Genomic DNA, 17,044 nt, shown 5'->3' on the forward strand with positions numbered 1-17,044 from the left:
TCAAGACAGAATCTACTGTGAAGACAGACGGTTCTTTGAAAATCTATTGCAACAGCTGCGCAGAAGAAACAGAAAACTCAACTGGTTTGTAAGCTAATGGCAGGGCAGTTTTATTTGTGTTCGCGTTCCTGTTCCCAGTTCTTACCAGGAAGATAATTGTATCATTCCCAAATTTTTAAACTTGTGGTTTTCTGCATTGGGATGATATTTGGAATAAGCAAGTTTCCGTTGTGACTTTCAGCCCTTCCCTTTTTTCACTTCATACAGGATAAGAACTAAAATCTAACTAATGTAAGCTTGAGATCATTTAGTGTACACTTTTACCTCAAAGCCAGTAGAATAACAATTTTACCTCTCTGAGTGATTATGTGCAAGAAAGGATTATTTTTCAGTCATCCTGGTAAACTTAATAATAGTTTCATGTACAAACCATTTATTGTCTAGATACAAAATCAAGCTAAGTTGAATTAGCTTGGAGAGATGTTGGTAGTGACCATAGCATGTATCTTGACAATAATTTTGATACAGCTTGCATGGGATGTCTTCATCAATTTCAGAAGTTTGGCTCTGTGCCCCAGCTCTTCCTAAAACAACATTTCCTGACTTACCAATAATACTATTTCCCTAGGTATTTTGAAGGTCTAAAAAAAAAAAATTCTGAAAGAGGTTTTCTTTGGTGTCTAGCCCATAGAAGGTGATCAAAGTGTCAGGAAATTTCCTGTTGGTGATTTTGTAAACTGTTTGTATCAGTTTTTCTTAATTTCTCTGAAATTTTAGTTTTCTAAAATTTAAAAAAAAGACTATTTAGAAGTTTGTGAAGTTTAGAAGTTGAGAAGATGTTTTTGTTAGAGCTGTATGATATCCATCAACAGTCCCAAGTACTCTATACAATTAATCCATCCTTAGTATGCATATACTCCATAGTATAAGCATCTAATGAATGTGCATATCTTCAAAGCAATTTTGCTTATTTCATTAGTGCATAAATAGTTTGGAAAATGAGTGGTTCTCATGAAATATTCTAGAAGAATTTAATTGCTTTTAGACTGGGGAAACTGATTCTAAATTGAAGTGCACCTTAGAAAATGTCCAACTGCATCCGTTTCCAAGGGCACCAGTACATCTGCTGATTAAATCTTCAGGACATGTATTACTGGGAAAGTCAGATTCTCTTCCAACAGGCATGTCCCAGCAGATGCTGCAGTTTATGGATGGGTTGCTAGAGCCACAGGCACCTGGTTTGGCAGGTGCCCAGTTTGCCCCCTGCTGTATCAGCAAGAAGTGGTTGTGCTGAAGGCAAGAACTGACGCGTGTTTGTTCATATCACAGCTCAGCTCTTTCCTCTCAGGAACTGAATGTTCTGCATCACTCTGCTGTGCTGCATCCTGCTTTCATATGTGTTGGTAGTGTTCACACATCCTTTTGCAACATCAGTACCCACTGGCATTTCAACTGTGCTAAAAAATGCTGGTTAAATGGGGTTGCTTAAAAAGGAGAAGTGTAGAATATTCTCTTCACAGGACGGGAAAGACTACTTGCTTAGTACAGAGAGAGAGACAAAGAGTTATTTAGGGAGAACACCATCCAGGAGGAGGTTTTTTTACAAAAATAGCCATATGTTTCCAACTCTTCCAACTATTCAACAATAGGATATTTTGACAGCAGAGTAGCTGCTTCTGTAAATCTCTTAATTATGGTTCAAAAATTCCACTGACACATGATGCATAACATGTACTGATATGAGCTCATGCAACAGTTCAGAACAGTGGAAAATTTTCTGATGGATTAACCTTTATACCAATAGATTCTATGCCAGATTCAGTATCAGATGTATCCTAGGCTCCTTTTGAACCTACAGGCAATATAAAAAAACCCAGGAAAAAAAACCCAACCAACCAACCAAACTGAAACATAAAGCTGGCCTATACTTTATATCATCTGCTCTAGCTGATTTGACAGCTATGCTGTCATTTGTATCTACCTGATTCTGACAAAATTGATGCTTTTAGTAACCTCGAGAAACCAGAGCTGAGCACTGGCAGTGATGTTCACAGACCCACGTTCTCAATGGCAGTGTTAATTCACCAGCTTTATCCACTGACGTGAGGCTTGTTTGTAGTTGAGGTATCTGCTGACTGGGTCCTCCAGTGGTTGCAAAAAGTGCTTATGCACCCAAGCACAGATTTTCCCCCCCCCATCATTCTTCTTCTGCCCAACTGCTGGGGTAACTTATGTCATTATCACTGCAAGGGAAATCAACACTCTAAATCTGGTATTGGTCCACTAAAAGTGCACTTTGTGTTTCCTTGTGTGTACCACTTAAACCTCATTATCAGATAGAAAAGTGCAAATACTAAATAATTCTTTCTACACATTCACATAAAAGGTCACCTTTACTAGAGCATTGCCAGACCTTCTGTACTAGGAGGAGTTTTATTCTGAAATTATGTGTCCTCTATAGAGCTATTAGAATAGGATTATAAACGAGCATTGCCAAAATTTAAACCTGTATTGTTTCCCATATTTGCCTGACAGATTATGAACCAAACATTGGTAGAGAGCAGAATGATTGTGGGGAATTTTTGTTGTAATTGTGATGAAGGGATGAGGGGCAGAGTGTGTGTAAATTGTCCACCTTTGTTGTGTAGTGATGGTGTTATTTGGATATAGATGTGGGGAATTCTTTTGTTTATGTAAGTGATGTTTGTGAAGATTGTAGATTGTGTGATGAATGTGTATTTTAATGCTAATGATAATTTAATGCTAATGATAAAAGAAAACATCTTCTTACATTCCCTACATGATGTAACTAAAAGTCAGATCCCGTCAAATATTCAGACTCCTCATTCTTAGTGATTTCAGCTGTATGAAGATACCTGAATACTTTAAAAAATACGGCTCACAGACATATTTCAAGAGGGTTAAAATACAGTGTTGTAAAGGTTAGATTACTGCACTTTTCAGTAATCTGTTTTACTGTAGTTTTTGTTTAATCTGTTTTGTACTATTATGTCTTATGTTTCTTCTGTGTTTCTCTTTCCTGAGTTAGCTGCTGCACTAGGTGTCTCTCTTTCTCTCTCTAATCATTATTTTTGAGAAGGTTCATAGAATTTCCTTTTGCTTCACAGTGTGCAAACCAGTACAACTTAAGGGCTGTACAGTTACTACTCCATGTACTTAGTTACTACTTAGTTACAGAGATGCTGAGTATACCTGTCATCCGTTCAGCTGCTAAGGGAATGAATGATGGTAGTGTCAGTTAAGAGCTGATCTATTCCCTAGCAGCAGGAGGGGAATTTAAAGCAGTCAGAGTTATCAGAGGTTCTCTTCAAATATTCCTTCTGAAGGGGAATCTCTGGTAGTGCAAGAATGGCAAAACTGGCAATGGTATAAATTCAATCTGAAGTTTTGGCTTACACATAGGGCTAAAGTTGGGGCTGGGGGGAGTCTTAAGCAAAAGTTTAAGAAAGAAATACAGAATATTCTGTTACTGGTACTGTTCTCTGCAAAGGCTGAGTAAAATCTGTTATAAACCTCTCCTTAGAAATGCAAAGCTAGATTTTAACTTCAAAAGTTTGATCATGCACCAGTCTTGTAAATGCCATATATGCTGTTTTTCCTCTCTGCAGGTATCTAAGCCAGACTGTACGGGAAGAGACGATGTCAACAGCCAACCCTCAAAACAGGGAGAAATTAATCCTACTAAAACAAGCTCTAGGTGCTCTGGGATTTAATAGCCTGGTGAGTTACATGAGTTTATGTTATTTGTGGCTAAAATCATCATACTAGTTAAAAGCAGGCCATACGGAACTCTCCCTGATAACCTTTTGGAGGGAAAAGAAGTGCTTTTTTTGATTTGCTTTTTTTTTTTTTCCCCCTGTTGTTTAAGAGCTTGAAACAATATACAGTACTAGCTCACTCGAGAGAAATTACTATAGTCACTTTTAATTAGACACAGAACCAACAATGTAAATCTTTTTAATTCTTAAAGATTCACTAAACAGCTGAAAGGTATAATACTCTGAACAATTAAATTGCATAGATAAAAAGAAATCAATCAAATCCCATGTGACAGACATCTCATAAAATCCACAGGCATTTTTTTCCTCTTCTTGATTATCTCCCTGTCTTTTTTAATTTTGTGAAACACACATATGCTAGCAGTTACCTGAAAAGAAGTAAATAAATATTTAGTCAAAGAAAATTAGAGCTGGGTAACCTGAAAGAGCTGCCTTAACTCCTCAAAAGCAACAAGAAGATAGGCCTTACGTTTGTCTTTTATCCTATAAAACAAATGAAGATAATTTGGAAAATTAATCAAGAAGAGGTTTTGGAGGACAGAGGTGTAATGGAAATTAGAGGAAATGGAGGGATGAATATGAGAACTCATATAATGTGTGTAAATATGCAACCTAAAAAAGTGTAAACGATTTTTAAATCTCCTCTGTATTCAGGCAGTGTTAGAATAATTATTTAGGGAGCTAGAAATCTGTGGAACTCTGGAGTGCTGCACACTGATCTCCTGCATTGAAGATTAGAGTGGAATATGTAAAACACATTCCTAAAATTTCTACCCATTACTTCTGAGGTACATGGAAAGGTCCGTATGTATTATTCCTTGACTATCTAGCCACATTTAATGATAAATTATCTTTTTGAAGAATTACATAAAAATTCCTTAGCAGTTTTTAATGGTATCTTCAAAAATACGTTAATTTTTATTAAAAACAATTGTTTTAAAGGTGAGGGAACACACAGAGCATACTGAGAAAGTGTTCGAGAATCTGGAATATGAAGTAAACCTGAGGGCTTACTGAAATCACCAGAATAAACAGCTATCCCAGCCCTCTGCCGTTCAGTCTTGTACAGTCATTCCCAAATCAGTTCTGAATGATCTAACTTACAAACAAGGAGTATGCTGTCTAGTGTGCCATTTCATCTTGCCTAAGATATCATCCCAAGGAGCAGGGTATAGCAGCCTAGTTTAAATGTCATATTAACATGACAGTTCTTCTATTTTAGGAGTTATCTTGTTCAGACTTCACCTTTATATACTGGGTCTTTTTGAATCTTCAGCTTTGGTATTGTGTAATAGAAAAATATACTGTTACCCTATTAATATCTGTCTCATACAGTAACAGATTGAAGTTCTGGTCTTAAAATGTATGAATAAAACTTGCTTAAACAGTGTTGGTGCTATAGTCTATCCCAGAAAGACTTTTTTAGTGGTCTTTAATAGTTATTGGGGAAAGGAACAAGAAGAAAAGAAGAAGAAAACTTGGGAATAAAGAGGATGTGTTGGTCAGATATTTCATTAGTAGTGTATATTTTAATCTTATTCTGCAAATTGTGGTGAGAGTTCTCACCATCACTTCTTCAGTTTCGGTAGAATTGGGTAGAATTGGGTACTATTTTTCAAAAATATTTTTAAAATTATCAATTAACTTTGCTGTGCATAATGGCATGTAATGTTGTAGTGGATACCAGGTTTCTCATTTTACAATTGTAAAGAAGCACTTAAAAAAACCCTCCAAAAAACCTTAAAAAAACTTCCAAAAATGCACAATGCTTTCTATATCTCAACGTTTAAGGTTCATATGTCATGGATCATATTTTTTCTTGGATTTAAAAATATTTTAAAAATAAACAACCAAACCAAAACAACCCAAGAAAGTTAGTTTTCCTCTTGCTGTGATAAAAATGAGGCTAGGAAAAATCTGCCCTTAAAGATAACTGCTTCATAATATTGGAGACATCAGAAAAGAACATGTAGTCATGGAGGGAAAGTGTGAGGGCAAGGGAGGTTGCTTTTGTTTCTTTACGACGTTAATTACAGCTTTTACTACCAAAAACCTGTTATAATTTAGAGCTAGACACTTTATTTGTGAATGCAGTTGCCTGAGGATAAAACAAACCTTGCTGTTCCCAGACACAGAAATTGTCTCTTTGGAAATTCTCTATGGACATGATATGTTTATTTCTTGCAGAAATAATGCATCTGTTAAAGATATTTAAGTATGTGAATCACATTCTGAAAAACTTTCTTAACCTAGCAGTTTATGTCACTTACATTAAAACAAAAGGAATAAAAGGTAATTTTGTTGGTGTATGTCCTAAATAGGTGCCAGTTTGATTTCTAAATCCAAATTTCCTGTTGACAATTCACACATGAATACTTTTTAACTTAGGAAATGCCAGTAATACAATCTAATAGAATTTGTGTTTTTGTAAAGCATTGCCTTTCACTGATGTGCCCAACAGATCTCTTCTTTATCTTTAATTCTCCATAAAATATGTGCAGGAGGTGGAGAACCTGTTTGTAATTCTCTCAGCAATTCTGCATCTTGGAGACATTCGCTTTACGGCTCTGACAGACGCTGAGACAGCATTTGTGTCAGACCTGCAGCTACTGGAACAAGGTCAGTAGGACATGACCTTGGAGCATCGCCTGCTTGGTCCCACAACAGGGCAGTTGCGCTGTTCCACCGACAGATGGAAACATAATTCCAGGGAGACAAAAAAAAGTTACTTCTGAAAATTCACGTTACTGTGGCAAGATAGTATCCAGTTGACTTGGATGTTTCATAAACTACAGATTTTTATGGGATGAAATAAAATGCCAGTGTCGGAAATTATTTAATTAAATGTCATTTTTAATGCTGCCATTTGCCAAAAGAAATTGAACAGTGCACTTTGTACCATCTTCTTTTAAAGTACTTTTGCACTGCTTGTCAACAGCTGAACAATTTGCTTTGAATTGAATTCCTTACATTCAAAGTCCATGTCTTAAAAGGGTCTCTTGTTTCCATGCTTTGAAGTTTGCCCTCTTGATCATTTACAAATCTCCTCCAAGTGGCTTATGGATACAGAATGTCAATAAGTGGCATACCTTAACTCTAGTAGGAGGGAAAGTCTGCCAAACCCTGGGGAATGTCCTGAGTAATCTTTAAAGGGGAAAAAAAGCTGTAATGTAATATACAGATATGTTCAAACTTCACAAAGTACTGATCATAGTAATCAGATTTTGTGTTCATTAATTTTGATTACTCCTATGACAGCACCCTTTTCTTTAATGTGTGGATTCTTTTACTATTCAAAAATAGCATCTACAGAAGAAAATCTGTTATAAGAAATTAAATATGCAGTATAGCCCAAATCAGTCCTTCTTTAAATTTTCTTTTCATTTCAGTGGCAGGAATGCTACAGGTTTCACCAGATGAGCTCGCTTCAGCCTTAACAACTGATGTTCAGTATTTTAAAGGTAATCTTTTCCAAGCTTAAATTCTCTTAGATCGGCCCTGGTGGCATTCTGATCCATCTGATTTGAGAATTTTAAGAGCTGATGATTTTTGTTTCTTATGTCTTGTATGACCTTGTAAATATTTTCTCTGAGGAATATGTAGAATTGTCTGCCACGCAGTAAATCAGACTGGGCCACCAGATTAGAAATGTAATACGCAGCAAAGGAGTTTCACGTTGTGATGTTTACAGGCTACTAACTTGATTGATCTTACAGAAGTGTGTCATGATAACAGATTAGATATTAATAGAGAATATTAGTGAGAACTAGAGTCAACAGGAGTGTCTTGGAAAAAAAAATCTGAAAAAATATATTCAGTAAAATTCTAGTTCTCTGTGGTACTCATACACATTTCTTTTGAAGAAAGTATAAAGGCACGTATTTCCAAACTGAAAATCTTTTGAGTGTTGACAGTCTTCTCATCTTGCACTGGAGGCTTCAGAAAAAAAACTAACACTGTGTAAATGTTTGGCAAAGGAGAAGTAACTGTAGCTAAATTTACTGTAACTAAAATTACTTAAGGCGAACTTCACAGCATGCTTTCATCTCCATTTTCTGCTTTCTCTCATAGGAGACATGATTGTACGGAGGCACACTATAGAGATTGCAGATTTTTACCGGGATCTCTTGGCAAAATCCCTATATGGTCGTCTATTTAGCTTTTTAGTCAACACAATCAACTGCTATCTTCAAAATCAAGATGACACTGACAGGTAGGAGTGCCATTATAAGCTATTAGGTGTACGATTTACTGTTCAAATCCAGATCCATAAAAGAAACATAATTCCATTAAGTGGAGGAATTTAATGCAGAGTGATAGAATTTTAAAGCATTTTATGAGAGTATGACCATGATGCTTGGATCTTTAAGGCACCGACCATTCCTTCAAGTTGTTTCTTCTGTAACACATCTGTTTATTTATTTGCTTATATAGGGGGACATGGTACTTTATGCAGTAATCAAAGTTGCTGGTTGAAATTAGTAGCCTTTTAAGAGTTGACAGTACAGAATGACAGTCTTTCCACATGCAAAACACTACCTGGTGTTTTTTACTGTGAAATATACTTGTTCTTTCTTCCCAAAACAGTGGCCTTAGCACAGGGTATTAAAAACAGAATTTTATTCAAAGGCCGTCAAAAAATTGTATAAATATCACTGAATTAAATGTTTTAAGAATGTTCTCTAGGTTATCATCTGCTAAGTTCAATGCTTTTGCTATCCATTGTGGTGTCTTGGAAAAATGAGTGCTAATTAATGTGCATCAGTGGAGCAGTCAAGAAACAAATTAAAGAAACAAGAAAAAAAAAAGAAATCTCAGTAGAATCAAAGTAACAAACTAAGACAGTGGACCTAATTAGATGATCATATGCATATGACTTAATCAAGGTTCAACATCTCACACGCTCAGCTGAGCTTTCTTATGAACGCAAAATTCAAGTGTCTTGGCATATTTTTAAATGGTAAATACACAAATGACAGATGCAGAACTTTCAAAAAGAATGTTTCTCTTATATCATATCTGCATTGACTTAATAGGACCAATGTTTATGAGGTTCCCTCTTTTAGAGTTTGAGGACTTCACAATCTTATTTTTATTCCTATTTGTAGACCAACTAGTGATAAATCACATTTCTCTTCTATGGATGTAGCTAATGGAAAATGCTAACATGCCTGAGTAACTCAGAGCTTTCTGCACCTGAAAATGTTTTGTCATTATGTATCCCACCAGAGTGCCTAGCTTCCTGCTGGAGGCAAAAGAAAGGTTTGCCAGTAACACAGAATGATTTTACTTGTCTGTTTCTGACGCCAAGCCAGAGCAACTTTCCAATCCATGTCCTAACTTGAAATAGTCTGTTTGTAATAGGGAAGGACAGCAGCATGTGGTCACAATTCTTCCTCATTCATCCCTGGAACTTATGGAACATGAGCTTAGTTTGCTGAATGTCTGTGACAAACAATCCATCTCAGGCATTGCTAACTACAATGAGCTTTTTTGTAGTGGTTGTTGAGAAAGAAATTTAGAATCAGTATACTAAAAATCTATTAAAATTTTTCAATGTGTAATTTTGCAATTTTGCCATTTGATATCTCACAGTCTTTCAGAATAGGGTGTTGTATATCTCTGTCGTTAATATAAACTTATAATTTCTATATATCATAGGATCTTCAAATATTGAAAGTCACAGTTGTTTGTATATTGTTTACCTTGTAGTCTCCTTTTAGTGCAATCAGTAGGTAGAAGAGGTAACTATTTCTACCTGTTAGGTAACTTGAAGACAATGTGATGCTGTAAGTCCTAGCTGAAACAGAACAGCTATTTGATGTTGTCAGGAATGAGGAATTTGCAAGTCTCCTCTGGCCACATAATATACCTATTCTTGAAAAGAGAGATTTCTTCATTTAGGCTGGTCATAGGAAGCCAACCAGCTCAGGATTAATCGGTAGTACTGATGAGACATTGATATGGTTTGAAGCTGGCTCCCTGCCAAGTCTCCAAACCTTACCACAAGATGTCCCCTCCCCCCAAACCTCAGGGAGAAGAGGGAGAAAAACAACTAAGAAAACCCGAAATGAGAGAGGGACAGCTAAAGTGATATATATAAATATATTTACACTTATGTTACAATTATATACAATTGAAATATATACAATTTCACAAGGGAAAGGGAAGGGGGAAGGGAAAAGCAACAAAACCAAAGGAGTCTTGGAGTGCTGCAGCACTGGAGAGAGAGGAGCTGAGAAGCTCAGAGCGTCCTGGAAAGCTGGACCGGGACGGAGAATGAATGCAGAGGGGGGTGACCTTGGCCTTCCCCCCCCCTTTCCACTGCTGCCAAGGTGGCAGCCTGAGGCAGAGAACAGGAGCTCTGCAAAGGGGAATTTGAATCCCCTGAGGAAGTAACTTTCACGAAGATGCCCCTGCATTTCGTGATATACCTGTGGTGAAGCGAGTTTTGTCCCTGCTGGCAGTCCACAGGTGAGGCCTTTGCTTGGAGTCGAAGGAGAGCCAAGGGGCTTGGAGACCCCCTTGTGTGTATTGAAAAGAGATCCAACTACAACAATCCAGTTGCAACTGCTGCATGGAAGACAGAAGAGGAGCTGCTGCCCTAAATGTGGAAGGGATCTGTCCTTCTTCCCTCCTGGACTTTTATTTGGAGGGGAGAAGAGATTTGATCCATTGTAAATACTTATGTCATGGTAGAGATAGCTAAGGTTGTATATAATGTATTGTAGTATTTATTTGTACAGTCATTGTAATATATTCCCTTTCCCCCCACTTTGAGTCTGGTGTGTTTTGTCTGGAAAGAATCATTCTCTCACTGGGTTGAGATGTGGGAGGGGGAATGGAGCTAGGGAATTGGATTTTGGAGATTTCAAACCATGACATCATCCTTCACTGATATTTCAACCTCAGCTGAGTTAGTTGATTTAGCCTTTTTTTTTTGATCCAGTCTAATCATATCGTTTACCCCAGAGTAGTAAATCAAGGCATAGCACAGTTCTAGATGCAAGTTGGATTACTGAATGAATCTGTGGTTTGTGATTCATATTTACTTCATGTACATTTGAGCAACTGTATCAGTTAGCAGCAGCATATCTCCAGTTTGGTGAAGTTTTAATAAACCTCTGTGTAGAGATTTACCCAAGATATTAACTTATGTGACTAAAGAAGCGTGATACATTTCAGGCTACGCTTCATTCCCCGGTTGGAAACTGACAGAGTTACTACTTATCAGACGGGATGAAGCCTTGTTCAGAAACCTGGAATAAGGTTTCTAACTCAGTTCTCATTTTGTTGTGAGGCAGCTTAAATGTACTTCCACCCCACTTCAGTGAGAATTTCTGAAGCAATAAAATAAGATTTATTGGCTTAGTAACTCTAAGAGAAACATTTGATCTTTGATTTTTGAGGAAACTAGTTATCCATGTTTAACTTTTATGGTGGAAATACTTCATTTTGTTCTTTAATATTGATTTAGGTTTACTATGAAATAGCCTGTGACACGTTTCAGACAAAATAAAAGTGATGATTATAATTAGTTCTAAGGGAAGGGGAGATGGTTTGTGAAAAGCTGCAAAGACTGAGATGTAAAGGTATGAAGTATAGGACAGAAGTGTTGCCAGAATCCAGCGAATTCATTACTGTACAGTATCATTCAATAGGTATAAAGCAACAATTTTGGTGATGTTGTTAAGTGAAATAATACACCTTTAGAAATGTTCTCTTCCATAAAAACTTACTTATAATTTTGTCTAGTTTTTACTAAATTGTAACCCTAGATGCTAGTTGCAAGGTCTGAGGTTTATTACTTTATTCATCTTGATATTATTTTTAAAAAATTGACTGTGGAGAAACTATTTTGCCGTAACTGGCCCCTGGAATGGGATTAGAAGGAAGCTATTAAAATTTCTCACAGGTGCTTATAATTATTTGGTTTTTAATTATTTATATTTATCTTCACTCATCTATGTAAAGATTCCCTTTTCTACTGATTTTATTGTTACCAAAATAGTCTGGGTGAGTTTCTTCCCAAGACTCTTAACTCTTCAAAGTTTACTTCCATTTCACATAAATATGCTGATTTTCAGTTTTGTAGATAAGCGACTAGCACTCATGGCTGCCTAGATTTCAAGGTAATTGACTGCACATTGGCAAAGTTGGATCTAGTAATCCAGATAAGTAATGAAATAACTTAAGACAATGTTTTAAGAATTCCTGACTCATTCTGCAAGAGGACTTTTCATATATGGGGGTTTAAGAATGTCTGTGAACTCTTGTGAAATATTGTTTTTCTTTTCTGTGGGAAGGAGAGCTAATTAGATATATATACTTGAGAAAATCTTAATATTATGTTTCCTGCCTGCTAGTAAGTAGAAGTCATGTTGTTTTATCAGCTAGTTAGCAAAGAGTTTCTCTCTTTGTAGGTAAAAGCTGACAAAAAGCTGATAAAAAGCTGATAAATATTTTATAGATAAAAACTGACTGAACAGCATGTCCCAGAGAGGACAGGGTCTAGTTGGAGGCCTGTTACTAGCGGTGTCCCTCAGGGTCCAATACTGCGCCCAGCATTGTTTAACCTATTCATCAGTGACCTGGATGAAGGCGCAGATGCCTCCTCAGCAAGGTCACTGATGACACAAAGCTGGGAGGAGTGGCCAATACCCCAGAGGGCTGTGCAACCCTTCAGAGGGACCTCGACAGTGTGGAGAGATGGGCAGAGAAGAATCGTCTGAAATTCAACAAGTGCAAATGCAGGGCCCTACATCTGGGGAAGAACACCCCCCCCCTACAGGCTTGGGGCTGACCTGCTGGAAAGCAGTTCTGCAGAGGAGGACCTGGGTGTCCTGGTGGACAGCAAGCTGTCCGTGAGGCAGCAGTGTGCCAAGAAGGCCAATGGTATTCTGGAGTGTATTAGGAAGAGCACTGCCAGCAGGTTGAGGGAGATGATCCTGCCCCTCTATTCAGCCCTAGTGAGGCCAATCTGGAGTGCTTTATTCAGTTCTGGGTTCCTCAGTACGAGAGAGACATGGAGCTCCTGAAGTGGACCCAGCAGAGGGCAACAAAGATGATTAAGGGACTAGAACATCTCTTATGAGGAAAGGCTGAAGGAGCTGGGCCTGTTCAGTCTCAAGAAGATATGACTGAGAGGGGACCTGATCAATGTCTATAATTATCTGAAGGGAGGGTGTCAAAAGGATGGAGCCAGGCTCTTCTCGATGGTGCCAAGCGCTAGGACAAGGGGCAAGGAGCAGAAACTAATGCACAGAAAGTTCCATCTGAACATGAGAAACAACTTCTTTATTGTGTGGATGACAGAGCATTGGAACAGATTGCCTGGAGAGGTTGTGGAGTCTTCCTCACTGGAGATAATCAAGCTCCGTCTGGACACAATCCTGTGCACTGTGCTCTAGGATAACCCTGCTTGAGCAGGGAGGTTGGACTAGATGACTCACTGTGGTCCCTTCCAACCTGACCCATTCTGTGATTCTTATGTGGCCTGAAGATGGGGCCAGTGCCAATATGCCTGCTATGTTACAGACAAGCAAAGAAAGCTGGCATTCAGTTACTCTCTCTGTCTGTATCACCAAGTCAGCCATAGATTTCTGTTGCAAGTAGAGCATATAAGTATTTCTAAATAGGTATTTTCTGAAAGCTTGTATATCCTGACTGTATACTCTTACAGCCAGCAAAATTCCAGTATTGCCAAGAGTAGCAGTGGGAACACTTATTTGGGCAGAGGAAAGATCTCAGACGTCTCATTTACTTCATTCTTAGTACATAACCTGATTTATAGAATAAAATATTCTGGAATAGAAATCTTCCCAGTTTAAGAGAAAAAAAAGGAGCATAAACTAAACCATTTATGTATCTGTTACTGAACCCAACAGAAGAGTGCTGGGCATGCAGGAAGGAGGGAAAACAACTTCCTTCTCAGAACATGAACTCACAGCATAATGAGAATTGTTTCTTTATGTAGAGGTAGGGAAATCTTTAAAACAGACAAACAATACAAAGCATCAGATATAATTTGGTACTTAATATATTTTGAAATCTGCTTCAGTTTGGATAATTTCTAGTCTTTCATTAAACAAGATAATGTCATTTTTTAAAGCATAGAAAAAATTCTACTTGAAAGAGCTGGGAATAGCATGTGCTGCTGACAAGAAAGCTATGGATCTTGAGTCTATTAGAAAACATACTTCTTCCTTCCTGCCATACCTGTCAAGTCACTCAAGAAAATGTTTTCAGATATGGAGCCAGTATTTCTTTCTGATGTGTCCAACCACTGTTTCTGTATGTATCACTCCCACCTGGGTAAGGTAATATCAAAAGAAAAGTTACAGTTGTTGAGCAAGATACTTGAGACATTGCAATGACACCAAGTTTCAGGAAAAATCTCAGAATATTGAAAAGGCTCTCAAAAGTTACAGAAATTAGTTTTGTTTAGTAATTGTTCATGATGAACATATCCAACTGGGAGTATTCAGCTTGTTCCCTTCAAGAACTGTGTTTATGACAACAGGTGTAATCTGTCCCCCTGGGAAAACTGAGGGCTTCTTAGTTAGGATTCCAAGGGTCTAATTTGAAGGTTAGATTATATACGTCATCTAATCTTAGAAATATTTCCTCATAAATCAGTATCATTTCTAGTTTATCTAGATCAGACATAAGCCTACTGACTTCCTTCCTTGTTACTGGCAGAAGTCGAAGGAAGAGCAAGAAACATTATCTTTTAGGCAGATGAAAAGGCACATCAGATCACCCTCCCACAAGAGATTCACCTCACTGCTTTATGCAGGCAGATTGCAAAAAATAACAATGGGAATGGACCCTATGGATTTTGGAACTAAAAATCATCTGTGATGAAAAAAAAAAAAATTATCAAATAACATTCTGTAGGTTTGTTTGAAGCAATGGGTCAGGCATATTGTAAAGGGTATTCTGTTCACTTTGCCAGGAAAGGCAAATGGTTCAAGAGCATCTCTTGATGAATGGCAAGAAGTCTACCAAGACAGTAGATCATTAGACAGGATGTCTTCTGTATGTGTATTGTTTTTAGGAGCTGCCAAGAATTTCCATGTAGTTTCTTTGTAATACAACTGTTAAGCATACAAGATCAAAAAGATATTCCTAGTCTGTAAGGACATCTTTACAGAGATGTCATTCTGAGGAAAAACAGGCAAAATTGGAGGCATTGAAAAATATTATCAGTTGAAATACTGTTTTGTAAATAAGAAAACCAAAATGAGTTATAGAGAACATCTATGCTTGTTTTTAACTATTCAAACTTACGTACTGGTCTAAGAGATAAAAAAGTTCTTCAAATGTTGGCAAATTCCTTTTTTCTAATTTCTACGCTAGGAAATATTGTCCAACTTGAAATCAAAGTCTCAGTCCCTACTAAAACTATAGTTCTTCTATTTATACATAGTAAATACTGAATATTTGAAATGTAATGAGGAAATGTGTCAGTGATGTTTAGTAACCATAAAATAATAAAAAATAAAAGAAGGGGATCTTTCAGAACAAAAAGTACTTTTTTCTGATATTTGTTCTTTTAGAAACTGGTGACATGACCTTTCATTTGTAAACATGGGATCTTTCATGCTTTATTTTGCCTTGAGAGTCTCTGCTATGATTAATTTAAGGAAAGTAATTTTGCTGGAATTAATATGATTGACAGCTAACCAATAAAAACAGATATGGACCCTCCTTCTGAGAAGAAGAGTGGTACACAAAAGAGAAAAACTAGAAGAAATATTAAAAAACCCAAAGTAATTTGCAGCTACATATAAAACAATGCTTTTAATTTTGATGTTGTGCTGTCAGTTGTTATTTAGTTTTCAAAATTTGAGCAGTAATTTAATACAGAAAATTACTATCATGGTTGGAGAGCTTTTGCACATAAATACCACAATGTAATAGTAAAATGTCACTTTTGTAGAGGATATAGAGCCTTGTTCTGTTCTATTTGCCCTGTAGGCAAGATATTAATTATGTAAAACCTCTAGCTCTTTTCATGTAGAGTATGCATCTCCTAAGAATTCTAGACCAAGATTATCAAGGGGCGTTTATAAAAACACTGGGATGACATGATTTCCTGTCAACAAATGCATGTTCAACAAGTCAAGATATTTCTTGCAAATATCACAGTTTTCATAAGAAATGTTATTTGAGGTAGGCAGTAGGCTGGCTGCTAAGAATTTTACCCAGAATTTTAGAAACTAGGACCAGGTTCATGTTTAGCCTGACTTGTAATAATTCATTAAGTCAGTTTGTATTGGTCTTTTCCTTATGCAAATGTTTATATATTCTTTGAGGGAAAGTAAAAGAGACTAATATGACAAAATAACAGTCATGGACTCAACTGCTGTATAAACAACCCAGCCTCAAATCTATTAACTGAATTAGACAGGTAAGGGATAAGCAGTTCTGTCTGTATTAAGTAGTTCTTAAAAACTGCAAAATATAATGCAATATTTCAGCCATTGTACAATGTTACATAGGAGTTCCTGTTTTACCTTCCTGTAAGGAAGCCTATATATAAATAGGAGCGGGGGAAAAAAAAAAAGGAAACTTACCCAGTATTCCAAAATCTCGAACTGCTCTTTTTTTTTTAAATAAAACCTGTTTAGATAGCATAATAATTCTGGATTTTCAATATTAGTTTCTCTGAGGTAGTTTGTTTTTAAAACATCTGATTCTTTTTAGAAAGGAACAGGTTTTGTTTAAAACACATTGCAACAAGGAATGTACACCTTGTTCCGATCACGAGCAGTTGTGAATGAGGCTTACATTTTAAAACACAATTTAATTTGGAGTCACTGCTAGAGATGGAGGTGGTTATATAGCTTTATGCGTTTTGTAGAAATTCCCTTGGAGGCTAATCGACCTCCCAATAACCTCTCCTGCCCAACAAAGTGTTTCTAGACTATATTTATTATGTAACAATCTATGTCTGACATTTACACATATAGCCAGTCTTGTGACAATCAGTAGTGCATTGAACTAGTGTGTCTTAGAAAATGAAGACAGACTTCTTGGGTATGATTTCTGAAAAAGGCTCTACTTGTCCCTGAGGATTGTTTTCCCACCTTATTTTGTAATGCGCTTTTCTTTAATTTTACATTTTTGGTTTGTTATGTGGGAATTTATTTTGAGGGCTGGATTGTTGCCTAATGAAATGTTAGTGGTTACAATGACTGCAACAGAACTATACTCAAGTACTTCAACAGTGGTTCACC

The 17,044-nt window shown here is 36.8% G+C and overlaps 1 protein-coding gene across 4 annotated transcripts in view; it reads left to right on the plus strand.

Annotated features, from left to right (window-relative positions):
* Window positions 1-17,044, plus strand: part of MYO16 (myosin XVI) — a 363,225-nt gene that overhangs the window by 225,748 nt on the left and 120,433 nt on the right. For all 4 annotated transcript variants that reach the window (XM_032679459.1, XM_032679458.1, XM_032679457.1 and 1 more), the window contains exons 17-20: window positions 3,630-3,741; window positions 6,302-6,419; window positions 7,190-7,261; window positions 7,872-8,013. In XM_032679459.1, coding sequence (XP_032535350.1) covers window positions 3,630-3,741; window positions 6,302-6,419; window positions 7,190-7,261; window positions 7,872-8,013 — 444 coding nt within the window. The remainder of the gene's footprint in view (window positions 1-3,629; window positions 3,742-6,301; window positions 6,420-7,189; window positions 7,262-7,871; window positions 8,014-17,044) is intronic.

Source organism: Chiroxiphia lanceolata, chromosome 2, assembly GCF_009829145.1.
Source record: "Chiroxiphia lanceolata isolate bChiLan1 chromosome 2, bChiLan1.pri, whole genome shotgun sequence".
Taxonomy (NCBI): domain Eukaryota; kingdom Metazoa; phylum Chordata; class Aves; order Passeriformes; family Pipridae; genus Chiroxiphia; species Chiroxiphia lanceolata.